This window comes from Hippichthys cyanospilos, chromosome 5 (assembly GCF_059441005.1).
Source record: "Hippichthys cyanospilos isolate Australia breed blue-spotted pipefish chromosome 5, RoL_Hcya_1.0, whole genome shotgun sequence".
NCBI lineage: Eukaryota > Metazoa > Chordata > Actinopteri > Syngnathiformes > Syngnathidae > Hippichthys > Hippichthys cyanospilos.
The window spans coordinates 23,855,796-23,872,509 of record NC_142373.1 but is presented as its reverse complement, the minus strand read 5'-3'; the positions used below and the strand labels follow the sequence as shown (position 1 = coordinate 23,872,509).

The window sequence follows — 16,714 nt, the reverse complement described above, 5'->3', positions numbered from 1 at the left end:
AAAAAAACCATCAAGTGACCTCTTTTGGATCTTAGAAGAGCTCAGTTTAAAAAAAAAAAAAAAAAGCTAAATGTTTGTCTACAAAAAGGACCTACTCTCAAAAAAGAAATGATTCTAAATAAATATTTGTCCACAGAAAAAGATTAAACATAAAGTGTCCTCTTTTGGAATAACAGTAGAAATCGGTTCGCATAAATACATAATTAACTTACACTAATTATGAATATTTGTCGACAAAAAATAATCAACAAAGTGTCAGACCTGTTCTCAAAAAAAAATTCTAAACAAATACTTGGCCACAAAAAATCATTCACCATTAAGCGTCCTCTTTTGGGATTACAGTAGAGATCTATTCTAAAATAAATCATTAACTTAATTGGTAATAAATATTTGTCGACAAAACATAATTAACATAATGTGTCGGACCTGTTCGCAAAAAGAAATAAATATAAATCAGTATTTGTCCACAGAAAGAAATTCAACTTAAAGTATCCTCTCTTGGGATCATAGTAGAAAATTAAATAATTCAGTAATTATTTTGAAAGGATATATTATATTTCCGTGAAGTACCCCCAGGGGTACCCGTACCCCTGTTCGAGAACCACTGAGCTAGCAGGTCATTATTGTGCGCATGCTCAGAGATATAACATTGGCAAGAATAGATATTCAAAATCATGCATTCCCATCTGGCAAAGGGATCCGTCTGCATGTTTGTAGATAAAGTTTTGTCTAAATGACAAAGATAGGTCATGTGGAAACAAAGAATTTAAGTTTTCTTCCAAAATACCCTCCTTGAGGTTTATAATAGAGTGACAAGTCCATTGTATGCTGTATCAAGTGGATGAAAATAGAATCTAATATGAACACAGTTAACCATGAAGATGTCGACAAAAAGCTCATTGCGGCTGGTCTTATCTCCGCCCCATTATGCATAGAATTCACAAACACACGCATATACACACACTCAAAACACAAACAAGTAAACACATGCACATGCACACGCACGTGCACGTTCCCAAGTAGCAATAATAAAACAAACAATTTGGGCAGATGATTTCTCAGAAGTTGAAATATAAGCTTGATGGAATGTTCAAATTTGTTGAGGGTTGAGGCCAAATCACCATTTTTGCCTAATTTCATCTGTTGAGGTCAAATCTCCTCAGATTTTAAAGGCTCAAAATCTCGGCTGATGACTTTACGTTCTATTGGAATTTTCTGTCCAATAGACTTTCAACTGTCTTTCTGCCCTGACAAAATTGAATACAAGTCTGGGTAATGCACATTCTTAAAAAAAAAAAAAAAAAAAAAGGCAATATATGACATCAACTCATAATCAGTTTTGATTTTGCGTCAACCTGTTGAAGAATCTCATTGCTCCAGCAAAGATTGACAAGGCAATTATTTTCTAGAAAATTGCTGAGATTAACATTGGTGGCTCCAGGACCAGGAAGGAAAATACTGGTAGCCCACAACATCTTCTAATCCGGTACGCCCGTGGATTCGCTGGTACTAAACTGCATGGGCTGCATCCAAAATAATATTTTTGAACTGATTAATGTTATTCTTTTAGCAGTTCATAATTTGATCCGTGTTTGCCTTGTTCTTTGTCTTTTTTGGCGCCGTTTCTGGCCGCTCTTGATATTACATTTTGCAAGAGAAGGATTGTGTGGTTTTGAGAGCAGTCTGTCGGTGACACGTTTTGTCTCTGTGAAATCTGGACCATGAGTGTCTGTTCGTTATACTTTTTTGTAAGAATGTTGTCATTTATGAAACTGGGGGGCTATATCACGGTTTTCACTTATCGCGGGGGGTTTCGATCCCAATTAACCACGAAAAACGAGGGATCACTGTACTAAAAATCAAGTGAGAAACCAAAGAAAATCAGAACCTTTTGTCATGCAAACGTGGGAAACATTGCCTCCTAGTGGTAATAAAGTGCTTGATTTTACATGTCGTGTCAGCTTTTTAAACAGAGGATTACCTTAATTAATCATTGCAGTCAATACCATAATCGCGATTCACATTCGATTAATTGTGCAGCCATAATTCGCATCCAATTAATGTTTGGATTGAAATGAATACCAGTTTTAATTCAGGTATTTGATTGATTTAATCAATGTAATTTGTGTGAATTTTCGTACATTTTGAGGCGGCATTTTGAGACTCAATCAAGCCATTGTTTGTCGTTAATGATGAGCTCACTTTATATTCGAATTTAATTGCATGGAGATTCAACTGCATAGATCATTCCTGGGTGTCAATTTATCTTTTCTTCTGAAACTGAGCAATTAAATGAAAGACTAAATGAATGAATAAATAAATAAATGGGTTGAACGTGTACAATATATTTGTTTTCCATCTGAACAGATTCATTTTCTAAAATGCCAGTCTTTTTTCCTCGTCTCGTTTTAAATGCCTGAAAGAAAAACTGTGAACGTTCAAGAGTAATCATGCATCCATTAAAATCAAGGTGGTTGTCGAGTCTGTCAGCTCACCTGTTAGCAGGCGTGCTAATAAATTAACTGTCAAAGGGGGGGCTGCCGGGCTCGCAGAACAAGCAGCCGTCCCACGCTTTTCCTCTTTTTTTTAAGCTCCAGCACAATGAATGTGAGAACAATGAATGTCCACAAAAATCACACCTCAAGTTTCTAGAGAAAGGAAAAGGCAAGTGTGGGTTGGTGTGCTCAAGCCTCTTATGAAGAAATTATAATATTTCTGTCAATCAATCAAAACGTCGTTGCATATGCATATTTGCACTCGGGTGCTTTTTTAAAAAGGTTGGCGAACAAAACACAGGTGATGCCTTGTTTGAATTGTTTCTTGTTGGGTGAATATGTTGGCGATGTGTTGATATTGAGGACTTTATTATAATATTTACATGGTCTGAGCAAGTAATACAAACACACCGGTCAGACAATCACCTTCTACATAGCCAAGATTAAATGAACATAAAGTAGAGGTCAAATTGTTGCTCAAACCTCATGACAGAGAAAATTTGTACAGTATTTCATCTCCCCGTCATTATATTTATAGCATGCTCGTGGGCTCCATTTCCATGAAATCGGGGGAACTGCATGGACCCCAAAAACATTTCATGAGGGTTTGCTTCTTTTTATATAGATGGGACTCAAACTGTGACAATCTTACAGCAAATAATCTTACATCAATCTATTCATTATTAACTCTACTATTTATCCTGGCTCATGTAAAACAGATCTTTGATACATATATTTTAAAGTGTTTTTAACTCTAATATTTAATTTTCATGAATTTGCTGTTCCTCTTCCATTTTGAAACCAAAAATAAAAATGAGAAATGCTTGGCCAAAAACTGAGCCATTCCACTTCGGGAATGAACTGTGACATCACATGCAGCATCCAGCACAGGTCTGTAAATGAATGATGAAAATGAGATAACTGCATACTACGGCTCTGAATATTATTTTTGTTTGGTGTTTTAATAACTGCTTAAAGTGGACGAATTTAAAAGTGTGACAAATAGTTGAATAATACGGTATAATAGATCCAGTTCCGTTCTTTATTTTGACTCAGTGACATACCACCCTCCAGATGGACCATTATTTGTAATTAAGTAAAACATTAAAGTAATGACCCTCATCATCTATCTTGATATATTTCAGCTTTCAAATTTTGTCTGAGTTTAAAATTTCAGACGATGACGGTTTAAATACAACACGTACACTATATATGTAGCTAGCAACTCATGCTAAAGCCAAAGACTTGTGCCAAATCTTACATTGACAGATAGATAGATAGATAGATAGATAGATAGATAGATAGATAGATAGATAGATAGATAGATAGATAGATAGATAGATAGATAGATAGATAGATAGATAGATAGATAGATAGATAGATAGATAGATAGATAGATAGATAGATAGATACTTTATTCATCCCCGTAGGGAAATTCACATTTCCAGCAGTATCCTCAAGTCGAGATATAAAATATGAGAAATAAAATACACAAAGATACACATAAGTCCAGTACAGAAGTATACTTAAGGTGCTTGTTAACAGTGTAAACAGAATAGTGTGAATCGTTGGAGTCTAGTGCAAGTATAATTAAGGTGCTTGTATAAAGTGAATAGTGCAGTGCAGAGTATGAGGTTTAGAGTTTAATGTGAGCTTTTACTGCCCCGGGTGGAGTTGAAGAGCCTCATGGCATGGGGGAGGAATGATCTCCTCAGCCTGTCCGTGGAGCAGGACAGTGACAGCAATCTGTCACTGAAGCAGCTCCTCTGTCTGTAGATGATGCTGTGTAGTGGATGTGTTGGATTGTCCATGATTGATAGCAGCTTGTTTAGCGCTCGTCGCTCAGCCACAGTTGTCAGACTGTCCAGCTCTATGCCCACAACCGAGCCCGCCTTCCTCACCAGTTTATCCAGACGCGAGGCGTCCTTCTTCTTGGTGCTGCCTCCCCAGCACACTACTGCGTAGAGGAGGGCGCTCGCCACAACAGTCTGGTAGAACATCTGCAGGAGCTTTTTGCAGATGTTGAAGCATAATTTCTTCAAGTTCTTAATCAGCGATTTAATGATGTTTTTTTGTTAACAGTGGCGTGTTGATGTTGGTACGTAGCTCTGCAAAGTGATGGTAATAAAACCAATAACCAGGACTCAATCTAGCCTCTACACTACCACAGCTACAAGGCTAATTTCAAAATAAAAGCCTTATAAGGGGATTGCATTGTCATCTATGTATAGTTTGATGTGTCATTTTGAAGTTGCTCTTCACAACATGTCGTTGGCGTGTTATATGTTGTTGACCCCGGTAGGAAAAGTTCCCTGATATAAATGTTGCACTACATGTTTTTCTGTGTGAGGGTGCAAAATTCAGACAGATGCTTGCTGGCACAGTAATGTTTGCGTCATCACATCTTTGGACATATTGTCTCAGTGTTAAAAGGTTTTCGGAGGAAAAACGTTGATGCATTTTTGTCCATTGTCGGGGGTAAATCTTTGGTGTCCGAAAATTCGGTGCATCTCTTGTTAAGACAATCGGATTCCCCCTGACGGCGGCTCGGTGGCGCAGTGAATAGCACGTTCACCTCACAGTTCAAAGGTCCCGGTTTAAATCCACTTGGCTCCGGCCTTCCTGTGTGGAGTTTGCATGTTCTGTCTGAGCCCATGTGGGTTCTCCCCGGGCACTCTGGCTCATTCCACACTCCAAAAACATGCACGGCAGGTGAATTGGACATACTAAATTGTCCTTAGGTGTGATTGGGCGTGTGATTAGTCGTTCGTCTCTGTGTGCCCTGCAATTGGCTGGCAACCAGTTCAGGGTGACCCCCGCCTACTGCCCGAAGCCAGCTGGGATAGGCGCCAGCAAGCCTGTGACCCCTGTGGGGATAAGCGGCTATAGAAAATGGATGGATTCTCCCTGATGACAATTTTACAGGCACTTTGAGATCCTGCAAGTGAGGAAACTTAACAAGGCCCGACCAACACCTAGCCGGGGTGACCGATGACGTCAGATGTAGAAGTTCTTTCTAATTGGACACGTGAGAGGCGGAAGTTCTTTTTGATTGGACAGAATTTGCGACATTACTGCTGCCTAGCGACTTGGCATGCTTGTACACGAATTTGTAACCGCACTATGCGGTTTCATACAGACGCGAAGTTTTTAAATAATAATAGGACAAGTCTATTCAGATTTAAATTCGCCAGTTACCTGTAGACGGGCCTAAAATTGAAGACTCCTGAAGTGGAATCTGAACCAGTCTTACACATTGTGAATACACAGTCTTGTTGATCCAAAAATAAAAACACGCGTTTAACCCTGCTGTTATTTTTTTTTGCACAGAACAGCAATAAGGTCTCTGTGTCACTTCAACCCAGGATGTTTTCAGTCACCCAAACGTTTCTGAAATGTGTAGAGTCCAAACCTGTTGTTTTCTTGCATCCAGTGATTTATGTTCATTTATCAACTATAGCCATGATTCCTGTGGGTCATTTCTCTGAGTGTCAAACTCATCCACTCACAAAGTAACAGGGAATATGTACTTTATACACATCTGTTGCATAACCCGCTTTCCCCCCAAAAAGTCTTAAAACAGAATTAAGATGTAACTACTGTGGCATTGTGAACTCTGCCTCTTCCTCTTTTTTTTTTTGCTTGTTTTTATGGCTACGGGCTCCAATTTGGTCCATATTTACAATTAACTGCGAAAAACGAGTAAACACTATTCTGAATGTTGAATGTGCCTTCATTTTTTTTTAATTAATGTCCTTTGACGTCCTTGTAATGCACAAATGATTAATGATCGGAAAATGTTATAATTTGAAAACTACTGTACCTTGCTAACGGTAATAATCAGCAGGTATCCATCGATCCATTCATGTTCAATCCCTCTGATCCTGTCTTCTGTAAGAGGCTAGGCGAAAATTCTGGACTGGTCTCCAGTAGGTTGATTAGAAACAAATAACCATTCACATTTACACCTATACAGAAACTTAAGAATAACACTATCAAACATTCAAATCCAGAACATCAACTGTGAAGAAGATGTGCTAACTACTTGAAAAACTCAAGTAAAAATAGAGACAATTCATTTATTGACGCATAAAACAGCCTTCAAACAACAAGCCCAATTGAAGATCAGGTCTCTGCACAATGCTTAGTAAGCACTTTTATTTCTATACAAAACATATTAGGAGCGCTGCTCAAAAATCACAAGGCTCCTTTAAATGTAATGGCAGGTATTCTGGAGAAAAAAATGACAGCATTCCATCAACAAATAATTGCAAGCAATAAATATGCATTTATAAATAGTGTACATTTACATCAACATAAAAAAAAAACACTAATGAACTCTATGTGCAACCCTTTTTTCTCGTGTGACATGGCCTTGTGTCTACAAATGATTTATCAACATTGTTCCAGCAAAATTATATCTACCTGTGTGTGTGTGTATAATATATATATATATATATATATATATATATATATGTGTTATAAAAAAAAAAGGGAAATGTCGCAAAAACGGCATTACTCATCTGTTCACATTACAAACATGTTATTTTGTTTCAGGTAACATAGAAAAGTCCAGCTGGGTGATGGCAAACGGAACAAAAAAAGAATGGAGAACAAAAGAGTCAGTAGTCAGATGATTTGAAACCATATAATATGTACAACGCTTAGACTTCATGGGTTCGTGTTAGGAGTCCAGGAGTGGAACAGTCATTAAAGAGGAGCTGCCTTCCCCCGCCAGTCCACCAGGGGGAGGCGAGTTGCATAGACGCGCAGCTTACACACAGCTAGCTGCCTTAAGGTAACGCTAGAGCGTGCTTTAAAAGGACTGACGGCTTACTTCCAAAATGACGACAACAATGAAAGGATGTGTGGAGAATCTGTTGAGGTTCAAACATATCCTTCACAACATCATCATCAAGATGAGGAAGGCAAGGGACTCGCCTGTGAAGAGAAAAAGAAGAATTAGCTAGAATGGAAGTGCAATCTTTTTGTGTAGGTCACATTATATATATATATATATATATATATATATATTATATATATATATATATATATATATATATAAAAAAAATTTAAGAGACTTCTATTGTGAGTGGATTTATTCATCTGCGGTTGTGTTTGTGGGAAAAAATAAGATATAGCACTTCTTGTAGGGTTTCAACAGATAGACAAAGCAATATTTGGGGGAATATGTTATGTCTATAGGGATGAGACGAGATCTCATGCAACAAGATTTTGCGAGAATAGGAAGCTACAACATTTCTCATCCTTGTTTCTTGCAGCGAAATCTCAGTATATCACCAAAAAAAGAAAAAAAAAACTATATATATATATATATATATATATATATATATATATATATATATATCTGAATGGAAATAATGAAGTAGAAATATGTTATTTGGTCAACTATGTTTGTACTTGTTTTTCACCAAGCAAAGTAAAAAAAATAATTTGATTAATACCCAGTCTCAATAACTATAGCCCTATAGGAGAAATGCAGGATGCCCTGATTACTTTCAAATGACCTGTGGTGATATTTTGGTTTACGAGTTGAAGAAAAGGATGGTAAAATATTGGCAAATATGACAAAAACTATTTCTAAATACTGCAATAAATAAATAAATAAATGCACCACAGCAAACAGGATCTGTATGTATATTGTTCAAACTTTTCATCAGTGGGAAAGAGCTAAACTGCAGCTGAGATTTAAACAAATTAAACTCAAAACTTTGTTATTTCCTATTTCAACTTTCGCAAAAATCTTGTTTCGTGTCATGGGCTCAATCTTGTGAGATATTTTATGAGATAGCACTTTAATAAGCCTTGCTCACCGGCTTAGGTGTCACTGTAACAGAATTTAATAAAACAAGCCAACTTAAATGTGTCAAACCTTCCCATTTTTACTGTGTAAAAAACACCCACATGTTAAATACAGGTGACAATAATGGCACGCAAGTGCCGCAAAAATAGGAAAAAAAAAAAAGACAGTTTTGCATCACCACAGACAAATATTACATTCAAATTGCTTTCAACCTGCTTTGACCGCATCAAATTTGTTTTAGTTTGAAAACAACAGACAAATTATGTACTGAGGAACAGTTCCATCCCAACGCCGCATCTCCAAAAAAGTGGAATGGAATCACAATGTGCGTAAGACTTACCAGAGTGAAGTGGTCATAAACCTGCATTAGCTCTTCTATCTTGTACTGCTCCAGCACCACAAAGTTGTCCAGGGTAGGGCTCCCCCTACGGGCGCAGTCTTGGCAGTGCACCACGTAGGTTTTCCTGCTGTTGCTCTCACTGGTCACAAAGAGCAGGTCGTACACCTCCACCTGTGTGGACAAGATCGCGTCAGTATGAATCAAGCAGACGCCACAGGTAAAGATAAGACAGCACTGCGAGATAAGTGGGGGAGAAAAAGTCGATCATGATATGGACCATTTCAAATCACGATAACGATATATCATGATATACTATATTTTCACTTTTGACATTATTGACCCTTCATCGAATGGGAACAGCATCCAGTATTTCCGCTATATAAAATGATCACAATGTAACCAAAAGGAGGCACAAACCACATTAGTAATGCATTCAATATACAACATCTGTCAATTTTCTGAATCACTTATCTTCAACATTAATATATATATATATTTTTTATCTTCGTGGCCACTCCTCCCAGCTGACGTAAACAACGCCATCTAACAATCATTTTCTGTTAACATGTGTGCGCAGTATTATTTTATAATATTTTCTCTACTGCCAGTCACTTCATAATTTGCCTGCTATTTTGTTGTTCAAAGTTGGATATGCTCCACTTGAATGCAAATGCAGTGACACCTACTGACTGAGTCACTCAAGCTAAGCACAAATGAATTCCGGTAATTTCATGATAACGTTAGGTTGATTTAGAAATTAGCATGTCTTCTCTGCAGTTCCTTCTTTTTTAATTTCTTCTTGTAATTCTTTCCCATAAATGACACTGATATTGCTGTTAACAACTACATAAATGTAAATGTTGGCAAATTCTTTTGCGAAATGATTTCCTTATTCTTACTGGTCTCATACATAAAATGTGGCGTTCTAATACTGAAACAGTGTGGATTTTATTTTTATTTTTTAAAAGAGCAAATGAGGACCGAGAAGGATAAAAAAATGAAACCATAAACAATTTTCTACAGTCATGGCAACATAATTTGCACAGCATTAAGGTAAATTACAACATGGCCCATGAGATTTACCTCACAAATACTGCAGTAGTGCGCAGGCTCATTCTGGGTGCGTCCATGCCAGACTAACTCCTTCCCGGCAGCCATCAGGAACTCTCGCTGCATCTGACATTGCTTCAGTGTCCGCAGCAAGCAATACCTAACATGGGCATATTGGATCGGATCACAAATAATTTTCAAAATGCAGTTTCAACCGCGGCATGGCTTTGCATTTTTAATGTTGTGCCGTGTGTGGTTCTGAATGTCAAATTATTGTAATGGATAATTTAAGATTTTTGTATCAATTAAAACATGGTTTGCCAGTTGGTGTGCCCTAGTTGTGACCAGGGTTTATCATGGATACTATATCTAAAATGCATTTCGCATCATAAAGAAAATACATTGTGAAGACATTTTAATGGTTCAACACAGTTTTGTTTATATATATATATATATAAACTATATATACAGTTTTGTTTATATATATATATATATATATATATATATATATATATATATATATATATATATATATATATATCCATGATAAACCCTGGTCACAACTAGGGTCATATGTAAGTGTCTGCAGTGCTCCATTTTTCCTGCGTCCCAGGCACATAATGGTCACTTTATCCAAGGAAATAAATCATTGGTGAAATAACGTGACAAGGGACGCCGCCTTGTTTGTTGACAGCTTTACAGGGACCCGTTAGCTAACTAAGTTTTTCGACAGCACAGAAGGCCCTTCCTTCTTGTTGAAATGTAATCCAGACATTGCCCTATTTTGCTGTTCAAGCTGGATATTCTCTGCTTTAACGCAGTTCCAGCCAGACTTGGGTCACATGAAATTGGTGGATGATCACCCGAGCCACCCCCCCCCCCCCCTTTTTTTCCCTCCTACTCAAGCTCTTATTATGGCAGTTAACGCGCTACCTGGGTCATCTTAGCATGGCAAACGGGCATGGCAAATATAATCTTGTCACCCCTTCTCAGTTTTGCTTTTCACTATGCATTAATTGTGTGTATAATGTACATTCATATCCGCAAGCAGTATGGGGTCGGTATGACATTGCAAGTTAAGTGAAAGAATGTCAATCCCAAAAAAAAAAAAAAAAAGCAAACAAAAAAAAACCCCAACACAATTTACCTTGTAGCAATTTACCTTGTAGCAAGATTATCAAGTAAAACTGCGGTCACAAAAAATAATGTCTGGAAGAAACTTCAAACTAAAAGCTTACCAACTCTGATTATATCATATATTACTTGTTGAAATTTAGTTCAGTTTCAAGCATTGACTGGTCTACTCATGATGTTTGGCTGACGCATGGCTGTTTTAGTTTGACATAGATGATGAAAGACGTTGCACTTTTGGCCCAAAAAGCTTGAATACTTGGATAGATTATAAAAAAATAAATAAAAAAAGAGATTTCCTTCCATCCCAAAGCACCCAAGCACTATTTAAACCTTCAAAAAGAAACAGGCAGTGCAGTAAATGTATCACAGTCAGTATTGCCATGCGCTAAAACGGAAATAAAGAGTTTTTTGGTTTTATTTTTCAAACGAGAAACAAATTCTCACTTGATCATCTGAAAGAGCTTGTGGTCAGACACTTTGATGTTTCTGGCCAGGTTCCACGACAGGTGGATCATGGGAACAATGGACTTGACACTCTGCAGTTTGTTCCACTCGTAGCGCTCTACTGCCAGCTTATACTGATGTGCTGGTGACAGCAATGAATAAAACACCTTAGTTAGTGTCTAAAAACAACATGAATAGCTGGGAATGACAAGTCATTTTGAGAGTACTTTCCTCACCTGTTAGGGGTCCCACATTCCATGCAATATTGTTGCACCAGCCAATAGCCTGCACCCAATGGATGGCGCCGGTGTTTAGCCACACCAGGTCCCCGGGGCGCTGGATGAAGCGGTACACAGGCACATTGGTCGCATACAGGTCTTCCAGGTTCGGCCACCAGGAGCCCATCAGGAAGTTGATGTTGTTTCTGTCATAGAACACCCCAAAAGTCAGTGCCAAGATTATAGCGCAAACATCTAAATAGCAGTGAATTAGCTTCTGACATACTTTTCGCAGAAGCTGTTGATAACACCCCAGTATGGTTCAGGCACAGCAAACCATTCACAGTCACCAGGACCGATGTTGATATTCACCGAGCAGAAGTTATTGTTCTCTTGGTGACCTAAACAAACACACAAATGCTTATTATAAGTGAAAATAACCAAAAATTACAAGTGCTGATTTATTGCTCCAGTTTATGTCACCTGGAGTCCTGCTCCCGGGAACCTTCATGTAGAGCTGCACCGTGTTCATTCCCAAGATAGTGTGTCCCACGTGGCTGAGCAGGTTGCCGGCTGATACCACACGGGTAAAGGCCGGCAGCTTGGTCAGCTCCTGGAGCTGCTGCTTCCACCTGTGAGCCAGGGAAACAATACAGAGAGCATGAGACAAATAGAAATGAATGAATGAAAACAATGTATCCCACTGGACATCTTTGGAACCACGCACAAATAGGCATGTGAAAGAAAGACCACTTAAGAGTGTCATCTAATAATGTTCAATGGAACAGGTGAAATTCTTTGTTGTCAATGCTCATTGTCGATGTTGTATCTTATTTAAAGAATAAAAAAAGCTTTAAATATCATCTTAGTTTATTACCATATTTTCCGCACTATAAGGCGCACCTAAAAGCCTTATTTTTTTTAAAAAAAGCTGATGGTGCGCCTTATAATTCGATATGGCTCAATATTGAGATTGGGATTCATAGATGGGGAATGAACTGATAAAGTAAGCTTGACCTGTTTCTTTTGTGTTTACAGTCATAGTGACATTGAGTTATTATGCTACTGAGAGTTTAGAGTTATTATTGTTATTACTTTGAGTATTACTATATTGTGATTACATAGGAGGAAAATTTCCCTGATATAAATGTTGCACTACATGTTATACCTTGCTGTTAAAAGATAAACTGTCACGGAAATACAAATAAAATAAAACATAAGACAGGTGTTTAATCATTTTGGGAGTGAATAGAGTTGTCAGAAAGCTGCTTTGTAATCTATTAGTAAAGTTTCACTGCTTCTACTGTTGCGCCTTATATATGGAAAAGGTTTTAAAATGCCATTAATTGAGGGTTCGCCTTATAATCCGGTGCGCCTTATAGTGCGGATAATATGGCAAGTTAATGGCATTTGTTCTATAAAATTAAAGGGCAGTTAAATTTTGGCCCAAATTTTTAGTACTGTTACACCCATCCATTTTCATGGATGATCTGAATTCTATCCCAGGTGACATTGGGCCAGAGGTGGGCCATTTACTAGACCAGTCACCAGCCACATTCTTCTATTCACACAGATTCTCCCATATGGACAACCAAGGGTCTTCAGTAATGTAATAATTAGCAACCAATAACAACAATTTGATTTGTATCTAAACAAAATTGTTAACCTGTAATTCCAGTGGGATACAATAAACAATATTTGACATCTTAGTTTCCTTTTTCTCATATATGCAATGGTCCACATACTTCTTTTCATCAGAGAGGTCTATGTTGGTGCCAAACTTGATGTGCTTGAAAGGACATTTCCTCCGTCGGCTGACACAAGAAAATTAGCATGAGCAACAGGAAGAAAATGGTTGATTTCATTAAGGCGGGCAAAGAAAGACCTTTCAGATGAGGCTGTCTCCGCTTCCATCTCCTTCTTCTTCTCATTCTCCTCCTATTTCAGAAATCAATTTCAACTGCAATGTTCAATGTGTGGAAAAAAGTATGTGTTCCTACACAATGCCATGCTACCTAAAGGAAGTGAAAATGGAAGACAATTTGGACGTCCGCCTTACTACTAACCCGTAGCGACTCCTGGAAAGATGAGGCCTGGTACTGAGCGTACTTGATGATCGTGGTGTGTGAGCGGCTGCTCTCACAGCGCCACATCTTGCGGCTGCCGCTGGGGTCCCAGTTCTCATCGGTGGGCTGGGCCAGCTGGGTGCGCACTTCCACCAGATGGTCGGGATTGGCCTCCACCAGTGTCTTGGTCGAGAAAAGGCCCAAGTCTACGTGGAATAAGAACATGGAGGCACAATCACGCATTGAGATGTGCATCTTCGAGTTTTTAAACGCAATGTGACATGAAACTAATACGTATTGCTATGTACCACATTGTATTATTATTATTGTTTATTTATCCTGTATCCTGACCATCAGATGGATTAAAAGAGGGGTGCATAGTCTGTGTAAATCAAAGGCAACAAGCTTCCCGGTCTCTTTGCTTCAATGCATCTGAAATTCCATAGAAATTCACTTTCATAAAAATTTATACCCCCCAAAATTGTACAAAAAGGCACCATAATTACATAGTTGCAAATTGGAATAAATGCTTAAACACAACCACAAAATTCAATATCAATGTTTCATCGAGTCCCCTAGGCTTACGATATCTATTACCACCGCTTCGATCCTTTTAGTGGTTGTTCTGTCAATTGACCAAAATAGGCTTGCGCGATATAGACATTATATTCAATATAAGGTATTAACTTTGTCTCTGGGTGAGATTTGGACTCTACCGTCCAATTGTGGTAGTGAGCATTAGTCCTACAAATATTTTACTCCATCTCTATATGACCTGGGTGTCCACAAATTGTGACAATTAACTTATACTCCATTACAGCGCGCTAATCTGCACAATTGGCTTGTAATGCAATCCTTTGTTGTGTTGGAAATCGGATGTGGTGACCTGACGTACACTCAATGCCGTTTAGCTGTCGCTGATGCAACACCACCAAAGGTTCAAATCAGCCTCCTCGGCAAAATGGTCTAAAGAGCAAAATTATCACTTGAAGCATGCCCCTGGTCTTGCAACCATACTTCCCCACACAAACTGCAATGACTATATGGAGAAGTGAGCACTCAGGACTGCCCAGCATGCTTTATCTCCGCCATAGCATGAATCACCAAACATTGCAACAATCAAAGAACAAAGCAGAGAAAACCATGCTAAATGCTAAACTGAACAAGTAGAAATATGTCCTTGTGTGAGACAGTGCACACTTGTCACATACGAGGATGGCCGGACCAACTTTGAAAAGCAAACATTTTATGCAACTTGCAAAGCCGGCGACAAACATTTGGAGGCCGAAAATGATGAAGAATGTCACCGCAAAATGTACAAGAAATACATTGTACTAAATAGAAACTTGAAATGCATTACTTATCAAATCCATGGCCTATTCATTAACTACACAATACATGGCCCCATTTATCTTGCCATTGAAACAGGCCTGTCTTCATGTTCCTTTTGCAGAAAAGCACAAAGCATGCGTCATAGTAGGCATCTTGGGATGCAATTCAGCATTTTTCACTCAACACGATGAGTGATGTTTCACCCAAAGCGTTTCATTTTGGTATTATCTAACCCTATCACATTCTCCCAATTTTACTCTGGACTGTCCAGATGGTCTTTAACAAATTTCAGATATGCCTTACATGATTTTTGTGTAGAAGGGGAACCTTTCAGGCAATGCAGGATTTCATCTCAAGATTACAGTGTGTTACTTAATGTCATCTTTGTGACGGGCGTCCCCGCTGTTTTCAAATCATTGACCAGCCCCTGCTGTGTAGTTCTAAGATGATTGCTCACTATCTCAGTGTTATTTGAACTCCACGTGGTAAGATCGTGCATGGAGCCCAGGACCAAAGGAGATTGTTGGTGATAATGTACTTCAATTTTCTAATAATGTGTCCATGTGTTAATCTTTTCCTCACAAAGTTGTTTATCAGATGCCGTTTGACTCATCCCAGCTTGGCGTAGTTGTACATACAGTCTTAGCACTAGCATCTTTGGGAAGATCTCTAGTTTTGGTCATAGTAAAGATTAGAGTCTGACACTGTGAAGGTGTGTTAAGGATCTAATCAGTTCAAACAGACACAATTCATACTATTACCGAGTGGAGGCTAGAATAAACTTAAAGCGCAAGTTTGTGTTTTAGCTGCTCAATATCTATTGGCCATCCATTTTCACCAATACATTGTTTAAAAATCATACGATGTGACTTCCTGGATCTTTTAATTATTTTTTTTATTCTGTCACGCTTGAAGTAAACCTATGATGAAAATTAAAATGATAATTCTCTTTTTAAATGGGTGAATTTGCAAATGTTTATGTTACAAAATCTGGCCCCAATATATGTTGTCATACATATAAAGCAAATATCTACTAAGTTTGCCTGCCTCTTTTCACCCTGTTAGAGGTGACCATTAAAATTTTGATGACAAAAGATACGATTGGGGCCTGAAATTCACAGCTTGATGGCCAAGCCATTACTGTATGTTCCACTGTACATTTAGTATATGCAAGATCGATATACTGTATTTTACTTCATTAAGCATGGCTTACTTTTAAATCAGTCTTAAATAACAAGCTTAGTTTAAGTGGGAGGAAATGATTTCCAAGTCAGCTTTCAATAGGTTGAGTGAAATGCTTGTAAGGTAGTTTCAAGCAGAGACAAATTTTCGGGAAAGAGCTAAAATTATGAAAATAGTTTAGAGACCCTAATTTCAATTGACATCAAGAGCAGCATGGTTAAGATTACTCTAAATGTTATCGTGGGCATGCAGTATCATTTGTTGCCTGGAGGTGGAACTGTTGCCAGATGTGTCAAAAACAACAACAGTGCACTATGTATGACATATCTAGTACTGTACAGAGCCATGATGCAATGTCCATGATGGTTATAAATGATGGAAAAAGAAAACAGGATTAAAAAAATAAATAAATAAAAAAGCATTGAGTGGTTTTCCTACCCAGTTTGAGGGCTCCTGCCAGGCCCCTAATGACGGTTACAGGGTTGGCAGGGTTGGTGCAAAATTGATGGAGAGGAGGGTAGAAGGCATCCCTCTTGTTTTCCAACTGTCAGAGAAGAAGCTCAAGAATTAATCACCATTTAAAATTCTTTCTTGAGAGGTTAATGATGAACCGTTATAGCACAATATCA

At 38.1% G+C, this 16,714-nt stretch overlaps 1 protein-coding gene across 4 annotated transcripts in view; it reads right to left on the bottom strand.

The window, feature by feature from the left end:
- Window positions 1-6,560: 6,560 nt before the first annotated feature.
- LOC148424054 (lysine-specific demethylase 6A-like) overlaps window positions 6,561-16,714 on the bottom strand; it is a 49,352-nt gene continuing 39,198 nt past the window's right edge. For all 4 annotated transcript variants that reach the window (XM_088414320.1, XM_088414321.1, XM_088414322.1 and 1 more), the window contains 11 exons: window positions 16,524-16,629; window positions 13,572-13,777; window positions 13,391-13,443; window positions 13,251-13,319; window positions 11,989-12,137; window positions 11,792-11,906; window positions 11,524-11,711; window positions 11,288-11,429; window positions 9,743-9,869; window positions 8,660-8,830; window positions 6,561-7,436 (listed from right to left, as the gene is read on the bottom strand). In XM_088414320.1, coding sequence (XP_088270446.1) covers window positions 7,410-7,436; window positions 8,660-8,830; window positions 9,743-9,869; window positions 11,288-11,429; window positions 11,524-11,711; window positions 11,792-11,906; window positions 11,989-12,137; window positions 13,251-13,319; window positions 13,391-13,443; window positions 13,572-13,777; window positions 16,524-16,629 — 1,353 coding nt within the window. In that variant the 3' untranslated portion in view covers window positions 6,561-7,409. The remainder of the gene's footprint in view (window positions 7,437-8,659; window positions 8,831-9,742; window positions 9,870-11,287; window positions 11,430-11,523; window positions 11,712-11,791; window positions 11,907-11,988; window positions 12,138-13,250; window positions 13,320-13,390; window positions 13,444-13,571; window positions 13,778-16,523; window positions 16,630-16,714) is intronic.